The sequence below is a fragment of the Lepus europaeus genome, chromosome 12 (assembly GCF_033115175.1).
Source record: "Lepus europaeus isolate LE1 chromosome 12, mLepTim1.pri, whole genome shotgun sequence".
Taxonomy (NCBI): domain Eukaryota; kingdom Metazoa; phylum Chordata; class Mammalia; order Lagomorpha; family Leporidae; genus Lepus; species Lepus europaeus.
This window is the reverse complement of record NC_084838.1, coordinates 78,899,688-78,913,999: the sequence shown is the minus strand read 5'-3', so window position 1 is coordinate 78,913,999 and position 14,312 is coordinate 78,899,688. Positions and strand designations below refer to the sequence as shown.

At 43.3% G+C, this 14,312-nt stretch overlaps 1 protein-coding gene across 2 annotated transcripts in view; it reads left to right on the top strand.

Moving 5' to 3' along the window:
• Positions 1-2,652, top strand: part of CEMIP2 (cell migration inducing hyaluronidase 2) — an 87,898-nt gene extending 85,246 nt beyond the window's left edge. For both annotated transcript variants that reach the window (XM_062208403.1, XM_062208402.1), the window contains exons 23-24: positions 197-300; positions 645-2,652. In XM_062208403.1, coding sequence (XP_062064387.1) covers positions 197-300; positions 645-841 — 301 coding nt within the window. In that variant the 3' untranslated portion in view covers positions 842-2,652. The remainder of the gene's footprint in view (positions 1-196; positions 301-644) is intronic.
• The last annotated feature ends 11,660 nt before the right edge of the window (positions 2,653-14,312 follow it).

The window sequence follows — 14,312 nt, the reverse complement described above, 5'->3', positions numbered from 1 at the left end:
TCCCCATATATTATCCTTTGTATTAGCAGCAGGCAAGTTCCAGGTCCAGCAGGAGAGTGGGACCTTGTAACAGCAGAGGTGGAAAAGCATCCTTTTGCTGCTAATGCAGTTCTTTTACCTTCGTACCAGTCAGTTCAGAAATGTTCTCGATAATTCCATGCGAGTTGAACTAACTCTGATTCCCTTTTGTGTATAGGTCAATTGTTCTGTTGAGCACAAGAGGAGAAATAAAGCAGTTGAATATTTCAGATTTATTAGTACCTCTCGGATTAGCCAAACCAGCTCATCTTTACAACAAAGGTTTGTATTATTCTATGAGGTTCCTGTGAGACCAGCAACACATGCATTCTTATGGTGGAATTTAGCTACCGACTGTGTTCATGAGCTTGTTTTCCTGGAGTGGGCATCAGTAAGCTTATTTCTAAATAAGGAACATTGTTGGAGGAAATGTGTCAGGATGTGTTTTGTTATTTGGGACAAGAGGTGGGTGGGAAGAGTTCATTTGCTGACATAAGAAGCGTAGGTTTGTTTTTTGCTTTTGGTGTCTGTGTGTTTTTAATAGCTATCTTTGATTTACTCACCTCCTGTGTTATCTTATTGGAACTAGGCTATTCAAATTGATTTTTTTTTTTTTCCTTTTTCAGGGAGTACCATATTTTTGGGATTCAGTGGAAACTTTAAACCATCGTGGACTAAGCTATTTACCAGTCCTGCTGGGCAGGGTCTTGGGGTGCTTGAACAATTTGTACCATTGCAGCTGAGTGACTATGGCTGTTCCAGAACCGGCCCAGTCCGCAGAAAAGACCTGGAACTGTTAAAACAAGCTTCAAAAGCACATTAGAGACTAACTATAACTTAAGTGCTGGGAAAAAGAAAATGTGAACTAACTTATTTAATTTATGGCATTTTAAAATGACACTGTTAACCGAACAGAACCATTTTTCTTGTTTGATAGAGAAAGGGGAGAAAAGAGTTTAAATGGATTGCTTGAAAACCGGCTCACGCACCTTCTAGTTGTAGGAAATGTTAAAGAATCTATTTGTGTTTGTCAGGCTGGTGTATTTGGAGTGCACGTCTCTTATTCCTCACCTTCTTCCCTAGTGTTTGGTAATGACCGTAGCAGTGCTGTGCTTTTTGTGTAATGTGTGGTGTGGTGGGGTCTGGTGGGGGCTTCTGAGAGGCAGCCTGAGCTCTTTAGAGGACCAGCTATTGTAGCACCTTGGATACTTGAAGTCTAACTGATGCTCAGTTACGTCGTGTGGCAGTTGACCTGGGTGCCAGGCGTGTTCCTAGTGCCTGGGGCCCTGCTTTTGGGCAACCTTTGAGGATTTTCTATGACACCGAATAACAGAGGTTTGAGTGGCAACCCAGGCCAAGCTTGTGCCCTTTTTTTGCCCAGACATATGTGCTATTTTTAACTCATTTGTATATTGTATATCAACTCTTTCTAAGGGTTCAACTTTCTCACAGGAAGTATTAGGGGATGAAAGGGCTTTTAGGGATTAGAAATCCCTCGAATCGGTGACCGTGGGGCAAAAACTGGACCTGCATCGAGGTCTGAGGTTGTTAGGACCGTTTTTGCAGCTTTAATCCTTAGCCTGTTTTGACTGTATATTTGTGTTTAAATTACAGAACTGAGCTGAGTATTTACTTTTTTTTTTTTTTTTAAAGAAGCAGGCCGTTTTTCTCGACTGTAAACTTGGATTGTTTCAACTTGCACAAAAGAAGTCTGTTCTTGGTGTTGCTCCTGCACCTGGGTCTGTTGCTGTGTTTGTGTTAAGGCTTTTCTGCTCACCATCCTACCAGGGAAAACTCAGAAAACTTAAGGATACCCAAGAATGATTGTACCCAGGGGTGGGAGAGGGAGAGGAGAACCCTTCAAGGACCAGAATCGTGGAGGGAGTATTCAGAAACGAACTTCATTGTAGCCTTATAGGAGTGAGTCACTCTTAATTAATTACTGAAGTGAATTAGAAGGGGCACCGTGAGCCCCGATTTCCCTTTCCACTGGGTGTGAGTGTCTTCTGTCAGTAGGCAGTGCATGTGACAGAGGGAGACTGGCTGCACAGCCTGGAATGTTGGCCACACCAAGAGGAAAGAAGCACACAGATGCCTTCCCGTTTTTATAAACTCCCAGTGCAGCAAGTGCAATGGAGGAATGACCAAGGAGTACGGATAGGAAGTGTGTTTTGGCTAACATTGACAATGAGTACAGATTCACTTTCCTCTGCCAAGGGCACAGGCCGATGCTCTGTGCCTTTGTGTCCAGGACAAACTACAGAGCAGCTCTGTGACTTCTGTTCCTTTACACAATATGCTACCTCAAAGTGCTACCAATAAACCTTTCTAACTGTAAGTGCTCTTGCTAAGGGCACATGTCTTAATCAAACTTTGGTGGGGTTTTTTGTTTGTTTTGGGTTTTCTTTTTTTGTATATTGATGAATGAAATCTTGCCTATTAAATATATTATTGGATCATGGTTCTTGAAGGTGATTAAAGTTTGTGTGTGTGTGTGTGTGTTGTGACTTAAATATCTTTGATGTGTGGGTTTTTTTTTTTTTTAGAGATTTGGAGAGGATATGTACTTTTTTCTGATTTATATACTAACAATCAGGGTCTAAGTCAAATAAAAATGTGTGTGCATGTATTTTATATATGTGTGTGTGTGTGAATTTCTGTAATTTAAAAAATTCTAGATTGCAGCTTTTGTGGGGAACTGCAGGCTGGCCACCTGTGTGAACCTCCTCATCTACATGGTTTGCAGCAATCAGTCGACCACAAGGCATACGAAAACAGCCAGGTGAAACAGATGAAACAGAATGGACTCTGCACAAACAACTAGGAAGAACCAGGTGAAACAGATGAACTTTCGACCTGAGGTTATACTCGCCCTTTCATCTGATTGGATGATATCAGCATAAAGGCACACTGGGATCTGGGTGGGCTGGCGCAGCCGACGCGGCCCCTCCTTTTCTCCTCTCCCCACTTTCCTTCTGCCCCCACAGGTAAAAGTTCCTTGAGAACCGATGAACAGAGACCGTGTTGTGACTACGTTGGCCCCTCGCTGGCGAGGGTCCGACAAATGGTGCCGTGACTCAGATAGTCAGACTGGTCACTGGAAACAGGAAAGAAAAAATTAGAACGTGTGGAAAACATGGGAATGTAGGCGGTAAAGTCTAGGATTGGTGCCGGGAAAAAATTAGAACGTGTGGAAAACACGGGAATGTAGGCGGTAAAGTCTAGGATTGGTACCGGGAAAAAAAATTAGAACGTGTGGAAAACATGGGAATCTAGGCGGTAAAGTCTAGGATTGGTACCGCAGAGAAAAGGAATTCCTCGACAACCAAGTTGTCTTTTAAAGTAGCAGGCACGCCCGTGAAAGCAGCCGCTGTAAAGCAGTGAGTTAGAACAGGAACAATGGCGTAGGGTCGGAAGACAATTGAGGGCAGCAGAGAAATCGCCTGAAGTCCTTAGGTTGTGGCAACTGATCGACCAAGCTCTCCGTAATGACTTGGAGGAGATAGCAACCCTCTTAGATGAAGGGGCTGACTTACTAGAGGAAACGCAGAGAGAATCTCAATCTGGGAGCCTAGATGGAGACAAAGAAGATGGAGACAGGACCAACATGGGTCGGGACAGAGAGATAGGATGAGCCCCCTTTCTGCACCCCCCTATTCGAACCAAGACTCTCCCCCCTCCGGAGGACGACTCCTCCACGAGAGAGACAAAAGGCGGGGGCTTCTCCCTGGAACCTCCTCAAGAAAAACGGGCAGGAGGACGAGGCACTCCCCCTAAGTGGGAAGAATATCACCGCATAAATCAGGCTTTCCCTGTGAATGCTAAATGGGGAGGGAGCTTTTAATGACGAACATGCCCAGGCTAGTTGCCCTAATGAGGTTTTGATACAAGTGAGAAAAACTAGCTCGAAGGGCATGGAAGGTCATCCCAAGGAAGGGGGAAATCGGATACAGCTTATCCAAGATTACACAAGGCCTGACAGAGCCCTATGTTGATTTTGTGAACAGATTGATGGAGGCTACTGGCAATATCTTTGAGACCATGGATGAGGCTGTGCCCTTACTGAAGGTTAGCCTATGAACAAGCAAACAAAACCTGCCGTGAGGCTCTAAGACCCTGGCAGCACAAGGACATTCCCACCTTTTTAAAAAAAACCTGTAGGGATGTCATGGATGAAGTAGCCTCAGGAGAGCACGAAGCAGTTGCCAGGGCCAAAATTACACGCAATAACGGGCTAGGACGAAAATGTTTTAAGTGTGGAAAAGATCACATGAAAAGGGAACGTACAGAACAGACAATTGGGACGCCAACTAGGACTGTGTCCTCGATGCGGTAAAGGCAACCATTGGGCAAATGAGTGCTATTCCAAGCAAGATAAGGCAGGCAATCCGCTCCTATCGCCCACCAGATTAAGTGGCCAGAATAGTACATTCTAAAAGAGTGGCGGGCCCCCACACCCAGAAGCCCGAAAACTCAATGGGTGAGAGGACAAACCATGGGAGGAGTAGGACCATCTCAAAAGGACCAGCAAGCGTTTACTGCACAGAGCTGCGAGCCACCAACTATTTAGTATTAATACCTCCAATGGGAATCCAGGCAATAGAAGTGGAACCTTGGGAGCCCATGGATGATATCCACGGTTTAGGCGTTACTATAGGAAGGGCTACAAATTCATTAACGGGGCTTATTCAGTTGCCTTGTTCACAGCTCAAAGTAATGTTCCAATCTACGAAGGCAGCCCGTTGCTCAGCTGCTAATAATAAGCCCTGTAAAGGATACTAGAGGTAATTGAGGAAAGCATTTTGCAGCCCTCACTATGACTCTTGGCGAGCGCCCACTATGGACTCTTATCAAAAGAAAGGCAATCAAGGGGCTGTTAGATACTGGCGCAGATGTTAGTATTATCTCCAAACAAGACTGGCCTCCTTCATGGCCCCTCCAGGAAGGAGATAACACCTTGGTAGGATTAGGCACTGATGTTGCCCAATCCTGAAGCGCGCAAGTGCTAGGTTGGAAAGATCAAGAAGGCACCACAGGCAAAGTACAACCTTACGTGTGTGCTATCCCTGTAACTTTATGGGAGAAGGATGTCTTAGAGCAACTTCATTTGCAGACCTGTTGGCAGCTGTGAGAGAAGACACCCTAGAAAGAGCGTTTACCATGCTAACCTCATGCTTGCAGATGGCGGGGTTACAAATTGCACCAGAAAAGATTCAAAAGGGCACCGTGGTCCAGTACCTAGGACTAAGGTTAACACCAACTACTGTGGCCCCTTTAGATTTTGTTATATTTACCGCAGGACTTAAGACCTTAAATGACTTCCAAAAATTATGTGGTAACTTAAACTGGATACGGCCTTATTGTAAAACATTTTGGAAGGCGATTCACAGCTCACCTCACCTCACCTCGTACAGCTGCAATCTTACAGAAGGTTGAAGAACGCCTTAAAATCACGCAGATGCAAAGATGCCAGAGCTGTTTGCACGTGTCAGTGGACACGTTCTCTGGAATTGTCAGCCACGGCTCTAAACAAAGAAGGAACTCAACAGGTTATTCAACACTGTCTACAGTCCTTTGCCGCTTGGGGGGTGCCCAAAATTATTAAAACAGATAACGAGCCGGCGTACACTTTGGCCGGTTTTGCTACATTCTTAAAAGAATTCGGCATAAAGCACGTTACAGGTGTGCCCTACAATCCCCAAGGGCAGGCAATAATTGAACGGACTCACCTGTACTTAAAAACTTTAATAAACAAAAAGGGGGAATAGGAGAATATGTGGTAGCTAATTGCGATGCATTGGCTATAGCTCTATATACTAAAGTTTTTTGAATAGGAAAAAGTGTGGCAAAACTCCTGAGTTCATGGTGTTTAGTGATGTACTTGCAGTATTGTTTGAAGAATTGTTTTAAGGAAGAAAAGACGTTGCACGTGATTTGTACTGCAGCAAATCAGCAAAGTGACCTGAGTTAGATATATTTGAAGGTATTTTGAAAGTTACGTTCAAGGCTAACACCTAAGCTTTGTAACGTAAATAAGAATGTTTTTGTATCAGTTTTTTCCTTTGTAAATGACATTAACATTGTTGCTTGAGGTCTTGCTTAATCACTTTTGTTGTCCTGAGGACTTGAATTTCAAATTTCCTTAAATATCTGTAGTGGTTCGACAGGCTATGCTTGCTATGTGTCGCTCTGACCCTCAGCAACAGATATGGCTTAGCATGATGAAGTGGTAGCCAAAGACGGGTAATCACTGGCCAGTGCCCCTAGCAACCTAAGAAGCAGGTGGCGCGTCGCTGGGAACCTAAGAAGGCACAACTCCGCGCCATAAATAACAAAGAAAGGGGGAGCTGTGGGGAACCGCAGGCTGGCCACCTGTGAGAACCTCCTCATCTACATAGTTTGCAACAATCGGTCAACCACAAGAACTACGAAAACCAGGTGAAACAGATGGACTCTGCATAAACAACTAGGAAGAACCAGGTGAAACAGATGAACTTTCGACCTGAGGTTATACGCGCCCTTTCATCTGATTGGACGATATCAGCATAAAGGGACATTGGGATCTGGGCAGGTGGGCGAGGTCGCTGCTGCCGTCGCGGCCCCTCCTCTTCTTTTCTCCTCTCCCCGTTTTCCTTCTGCCCCCACAAGTAAAAGTTCCTTGAGAACCGATGAACAGTGACTGTGTCGTGACTACGTTGGACCCTCGCTGGCGAGGGTCCGACAGCTTTAAAGATGTTATTGGCAGGGATAGGCATTCTGGTGTAGTGGGTTAAGCCGCCACTTGGGACTCGCAGATCAAAGTGTCGGTTTGAATCCTGGCTCCTCTGCTTCCGATCCGGTTTCCTGTTAATGCATCCTGAAAGGCAGCAGATGATGGCCCAAGTGCTTGGACTACTACTGCCACCCATGTGGGAGACCCAGGTGGAGTTCCTGGCTTAGGCTTTGGTACGGCCCAGACCTGGCTGTTGTGGAGTGAACCGCTGGATAGAAGATCCCCCACACGCCCCCACCTCCCCCTCGCTCCCATCCTGCTGCCTTCAGATCACTCCATCTTAAAAAGCAGAATTTCCTGGAGGGGCAGGCCTTGTATCACAGTGGTTAAGCCACCACTTGGGAAGCCTGCATCCCATGTCTGAGTGCCAATTTGAGTCCTGGCTCTGCCTCCAATCTGGTTTCCTCTTAACACACCAAGGCAGCAGATGATGGCCCCAGAACTTGGGTCTCTGCCACCCACATGTGTGACCCAGATGGAGTTCTGGCTCCTGGCTACCACCTGTCCTAGCCTCAACTAAAGCAGGCACTTAGGGAGAGAACCAGTAGGTGGAAGATTACTCCCTCTCTGTCACTCTGCCTTTTAAGCAAACAAATCTTTTTTTAAAAAAAAGGGAAAAAAGCTATTGGCAAGATTGAAGAAAGGAAACTGTCCAGGAAGTGGATTTTGTAAGAGTTTCCGAAGGCCAGGGTCCATGCTCTTCAATACAGAGGTTCTTAGCTTTGGCAGCACATTAAAGAATTCCCTGGGGAGCTTTACAACTATAAAAGCCTGGACCCCACCTCTTTTCCCCCAGATTCAGATTTAATTGATGAGGGGTAGGGGGTGCAGCCTGGGGATTGGATTTTTTTTTTTTTTTAAGCTCTCTGGGTGCTAAATGCAGCCAGGTTTTGGAAACACTGCACTAGTAAGCCTGCTGTTTGACTTTATTCTATAATGTTTTGTGACTAAAACACAACTGCATGTGTATTATTTTTGAGGTTCCTATGTTGTTTGCAGAACTTCCCACCCTAAACTAAGCATTTCACTATTCAAATTTTAAAATTTATTTGAAAGAGCTCCCATCTGCAGATTCACTCCTCCAAATGCTTGCAACAGCTGAGACTGGGCCAGGCTGATACTCAGAGCTGGAAATCAGTCAAGATCTCCTACGTGGGTGTCAGGAACTCAATTACTTGAAATACTGTTTCCTCCTAAGGTCTACATTTGCAGAAAACTGGAACCATAGCTGAATATTGCATACATGTAGTTTAATGTGTGTCACTGATGTCAACCCATGTCTGAACTTCTAGGCAAATTGCCTGTCTTTATTGTCTCTTTTTAAAAAGATTCATTTATTTGAAAGGCAGAGTGACAGGAGAGACAGATCTTTCATCTGCTGGTTTACTCCCTAAATGCCCATAGTGGCTGGGGCTGGGCTAGGCCAAAGCCAAGAACCTGGAAATCCACTGGGCTTGAACCATCCTCTGCTGTTTTTCCAGGGGCAATAGCAAGGAGCTGGATCCAATGCCAGCAAGTGGAGAAGCTGGGACTCAAAACACACATTCTAATATGGGTTGCCGGTGGGCGGCATGCTAAGCGGTGGCTTAACCCATTGGGCTACACTGCCAGCCTCCCTATTTTTTCTCCTGTGTGTGCACAATTTATTATGCTTCTGTGGTTCACGTTTTGAAAAGAATCATACATTTACTTTCTATGTTAATCTTTTGCTTTTTGGTCTAAAATTTTTTTTTTGAGATTGTCTCTTTAAGAGAACTTTTCAGTATATACCTTTCAGTCTTTAATGTCCTCCAAAGGTTAAATTGGTCCTCCAAGCTGATTATACATTTCTAGCAGCTGGAGTTAGCAACCTCTTTCTGTTGAGAAAGGATATTCAACCATGATCTATAAGACCGAGAGCATTTGCCATCAGGTGAGGCAGAAATGTGGCTGTCCACAAATCAGCCAGCTGATGAGAAACCCGGGGGCCCTCATAGGGCAACAGGGTGAGGTCTGCCACTCTACCTGAGCCAGCGCCAGCAAGCCATATTTTATCTTGAGATGAAAGGGAGGCACAGAGGCTCACGGAACCTGACTCCAAAGCCGCCGCTAAGCCGATGTTTAGAGGAGGGAGAGGGGTTTATGACTCCTCTGTTCTCCAACTGCAGCAGGAGAGAACACGTCCTCCTGCCCATTAGGCTGGTTTCTTTATCTTCAGGGTCAGGTGACGGATGGAGGCTTGAATGCTTCAGATTGACTCTGTTTCCTCCCCTGAAGAGATGAAGTCATGTTTGGATGAGCCCAGCTGGAAGGCATTTCACTAGGCAGGAATGCACCTCTTTGATTCAAGTGTGTTTGCTGGTTTTTCCTAATGGATAAGTACATGCATACCATTGGGAGAGTACCTGTTGATTTCTTGAGGCAGAGTTGGAGCTGACCCTCTAAAAGTCTCTTCTTTAAAAAAAATAATGGATTATTTGAAAGGCAGGGTGACAGAAGGGGGGAGAGAGAATCTTCCATCCCTGACTCATTCCTCAAATGGCTGCAATGATGGGCTGGTCCAGGTCAAAGCTGGGAGCCCAGAATGCCATCTGGGTCTTTCAAAAGGGTTTCAGGAGCCCTTGTGCTTGGATCATCTTCCACTGCTTTCCCAGGTGCATTAGCAGAGAGCTGGATTGGAAGCAGAGCAGACTCAAACCAGCACTCTGATAGGGGATGTTGGCATCACAGGTGGCTGCTTAACCCGCTGTGCCACATCACTAGGCCCCCTCCAGAAGTCTTACTTAGCTTTCAGGCCATGTTTAATTACTAAAGAAGCTCCCTGGAGGTGAAGACCTGTAATAGGGTATGGATTTGTACCATGATGGGTTGCCTGCCAGAAGTGTGAGCCCATGCACTGGGCTGAAGATGATTTGCAATGAAAGGGAAAAATCCAAAAAAATTCTCAGTTTTTGCTCACAAATGGCAAAATGCTTATCATGTCTTGCTGAGCTGTTTGAATCATTTTGAAGGTAGACACTTTTTTAAAAAACTCATTTTTAATCAGAAGCTGATAAAAGGAGGCTTAATTAGGCCCTGGTGTTGTGGATGAGGGCACATGCGGTTTTGATTTTTAGGTGGTAAAAATGTGGAATGACTGAATTGTGATTTCAAATGGGGAACTGTGCCCCACTGGTTGTGCGGACCTAGCAGCCATGACAAGCTATGAAAATACGCTGTCTGAAATACGGCCAAGGGCGGCCCAGAAAGCACCTTCATGGATGCACTTTTGTAATTCTTGTAAGATGAGCAAAATGATTAGCTCAGTATGAAAAGTGAAATTACTTTTGAGAGATTTATTTATTTGAAAGGCAGAGTGACAGATGGAGAGAAATCTTCCACCCACTGATTCGCTCCCCAAATGGCCACAATATTGGGCTGCCCAAGGCCAAAGCAGGAGAGAAGAATTCCATCCAGGTCTCCCATATGGGTGGCAGGGACCCAAATACTTTAGCCATCTTCTGTTGCCTTCTCAGACACATTAGCAGGGAGCTAGATAGGAAGCAGAGCAGCCAGGAATTTTTTTTTTTTTTTCTTGAATGGGACTTTTATTTATAAATGTGATATTTCACATTTATCTTCTAAAGCATAAGATCTTATACTTAATCAGCTTGACTTTTAATTCTAATTTTAATTATTTTTTTTTAAACTTTTATTTAATGAATATAAATTTCCAGTGTACAGCTTATGGATTACAATGGCTTCCCCCCCCCCCATAACTTCCCTCCCACCCGCAACCCTCCCCTCTCCCGCTCCCTCTCCCCTTCCATTTGCATCAAGATTCATTTTCAATTCTCTTTATATACAGAAGATCAATTTAGTATAAAGATTTCAACAGTTTGCACCCACATAGAAACACAAAGTGAAACATACTGTTTGAGTACTAGTTATAGCATTAAATCACAATGTACAGCACATTAAGGACAGAGATCCCACATGAGGAGCAAGTGCACAGTGGCTCCTGTTGTTGACCCAACAAATTGACACTCTAGTTTATGGCGCCAGTAACCATCCTAGGCTGTCGTCATGAGTTGCCAAGGCTATGGAAGCCTTCCAAGTTTGCCGACTCTGATCATATTTAGACAAGGTCATAAAAGACAGAGTGAGGATAGTAACCAATGATCCTAAGAGTGACATTTACCAGGTTTGAACAATTATACAGCATTAAGTGGGGAAGAGGACCATCAGTACACACAGGTTGGGAGTAGAGCCATTGGTGGTAGAGTAGAGGTTATGATTACAAAGGAATGAGGCCCAAGTGCACTAGACAGGGCCTAGAACAAAGGACAGAGTCATTATTAGAGGAGCTAAGAAAGGTGCTGTCTAAGCTACAATTAAGTTTTCTGATTGAGAGGCAAATAGAACCTGATAGAAGGGGCTTGACAATAATCTGGTGGGCTTTAGGCCTTGTAAATTCAGAGGCCCAGACCTATCAATCTCTTCACATGGGGTATATCCTAAGGGAGGTGTGAACCTCCTAGGGGAAGGCACTCTGTTGACTTTCATTACTTGGCTGGCCTGGGAGGAGAGCTGGCCAGGTAAAGGCAGGGGGCATCTCTAACAAGAAATGTACAGTTCTGCCTGCAATGTTGCTGACCCTACTTGACCATCCCCTCAGCTGCAGTGGTCCCTTTGGAAGTTGGGCTGAGTGAAGGGCTTTTCAGCTTAGAGCCAATAAGATCTGTGGCTCTGACCGGGGCATCCTTCGACTCCAGGGCAGGTCCATTTCCAGTGATCCAACTCTTGGCAGAGCTGCCAGGGCTCTTCACAAGCTGACTTCTGCTGAAGCCCAGGCTTACCACATTGAAAGCCACTGCAGTGGACTGGCCTGTTGGGTCTCCTTGAGGGCAGACCACTGTACAGATCAGCCATTAATAGGCCTGCCACCCATTGCTTCTGATGCCTAGCTTTCTTTTCCTCCTGGTTTGTGTTAAAGCAGACCAGAGGATGCAAGTCAAGGGAGTGCCCGTTTCCCATCTCTAATCTTCGGTGGCCTGAACTACAAGTCTATAGTCACAGGCATGTTCTGTAGTAGTTTTTCTAAGGTAGACAATGCCCATGAGGAAAATTATATTCTCACTTTAAAACTTTCTTTCCCTTTGGTCTGAAAGGGAGGTTTTTTCTACTTACTGTATACTTCGCTGATGGCGAAGTGAATCTAGCTATGAGATTATTATTTAAGTTCTTATTTTGGCTATGCTATTGCAGAAAAATGTTAGCCATCTCTTTTATAAGGTCTAAAGATTAAATTGTGCGTCCTACAGATTCCTTCATAATAGATTTAGTTTCCTACCCTGAAGAGAATAGAGAAATGAAAGAACAAGTTGGGCTTAGAATAGAGAAATGAGGGAGCAAGTCCTAGATCGCTTGCTGACAATAGCAATATCACATGAATACTTAGCAAACCGTTTCAACCATTAGATAACAACTTAAGAAAACATTTACCAGAAGGTCCAATGCCTTCTATAAATTTTAAGAATCATGTATTTGAAAATACCTCTTAAATATCTAACATGGTGTAGTTTGTTTAGCCAATAAACTTAAGCACAACCATCTAAAATGTTTTTAGTTTCTTTCTACCAACAAGTCTAAAACATATGATACACAGATTCAGGTCCCACAAATTAAAATGTATCTTTGATTGATTTTAGCAGCTTAAATTTATGGACAATCTTATCTATAAGCCATTTAAAATAAAACTCTTAATAAAATTTCCCCATGTGGACATACAATATGTACACACATATAATATAGCATGATAGACTAATATAGCAATTTTCATAATAGCTTTTAAAATCTTTAACTCTTTTTGTAGATTGCCAATTGATTTGAATTGCTTTTTCTTTTTAGTAACCTCAGTTAACCATACTTTCTCTCAGTTGGTACTGTTAATACATTATTGGCTTCATCTGTTTACAGAGCCATCCCAAAGTACTGAATACAATAAAAGTGGCTGGAAAAAGTCCATAGGAACCTATAGGAGGACAGCTAAACACAGAACCAACAATGCTTTAGTTTTATGAGCAGCAGATCATATATAACTGTGGATGACAAAAGACTTTAAGTCGCCATGTTTAAAATTATAAACTCATCAACCAACAAGAGGCACTTGCTTACTTCACAGTATTTTTGAAAGCACCTGCAGGGTTTTACAAGTATTTAACCCTTTAAGCCTCTGGGGCTTTCTCATTAAGATAACTATCATGTCTAGTAACACAAGATCATTAGACTTTTTAATTCTCAAACATTTGTATTAATAGCATTTTCCATTATAGAAACTTAAAGTCTGGTACCACATCACATCTTGACAGTACTTCTAATATAATCCAAATAGACTGATTAGTTGGTGTCTCTATAAGATGAGAGACATAGGTCCTTCGATTTTTTCAGTTGGGCCCAAACTGGAAAAACCAAAGTCCAGGATTTACTGGAAATTTTAGAGACCAGATTGTTTGAAACTTTGATTTTTTGAATGCCTGTCAAGAATGCCAAGAAGGCTCAAAATCCAAAATATCTGGTTGAAATAAGATTCCTTAAAATCATGACATAACATAGACCAAATTTGATCATTGTTACAAGGTGATGATTCAAATTTTTGAAAAAAGCACATATTTAAATAACCCATAGCTCTTAATAAAAATTCAGCTGTTTTTGAACAATTAGAATTTAACAGACATCAAGAGAACATAATAGATTACTTTAACACATTGCTTTAACAGAGCATCAGAGTTTAATTCTATGTCAAAGAGAAATTGAGCTTCCTGTGATCTTTTGCTGTGAGGTTTCCTTCCTTTACCTTCTTTCATATTGGTGACCATGTGTCTGTGTTTCTGTGTGTAACACATCTTTAAGCATCTTTTGCAGGGCAGGATGAGTGGCAACAAATTCTTTCAGTTTCTGTTTGCTATGAAAAGTCTTAATTTCACCTTCATTCACAAATGAGAGCTTTGCAGGATATAGTATTCTGGGCTGGCAGTTTTTCTCTCTTAGTACCTGGGCTATGTCTCGCCATTCCCTTCTAGCTTGTAGGGTTTCTGATGAGAAGTCTGCTGTGAGTCTAATTGGAGATCCTCTAAGAGTGATCTGACGTTTCTCTCTTGCACCTTTTAGGATCTTTTCTTTATGTTTCACTGTGGTGAGTTTGATTACAATGTGTCGTGGTGAGGATCTCTTTTGGTCATGTTTATTAGGGGTTCTATAAGCTTCCTGTACTAAGATGCCTCTGTCCTTCTCCAAACCTGGGAAATTTTCTGTTAGAATCTCACTGAAAATGCCTTCTAATCCTTTCTCCCTCTCCATGCCTTCAGGAACTCCTAGAACCCGAATGTTGGGTTTTTTAATAGTATCCTGTAGATTCCCAACAATATTTTTTAGATTTCTAATTTCTTCTTCTTTTCTTTGGTTTGCCTGTTTCCTTTCCTGTTCTCTGTCTTCTAAGTTTGATATTCTCTCTTCTGCTTCGCCCATTCTGTTTTTAAGGCTCTCTAATGTGTTTGTCATTTGA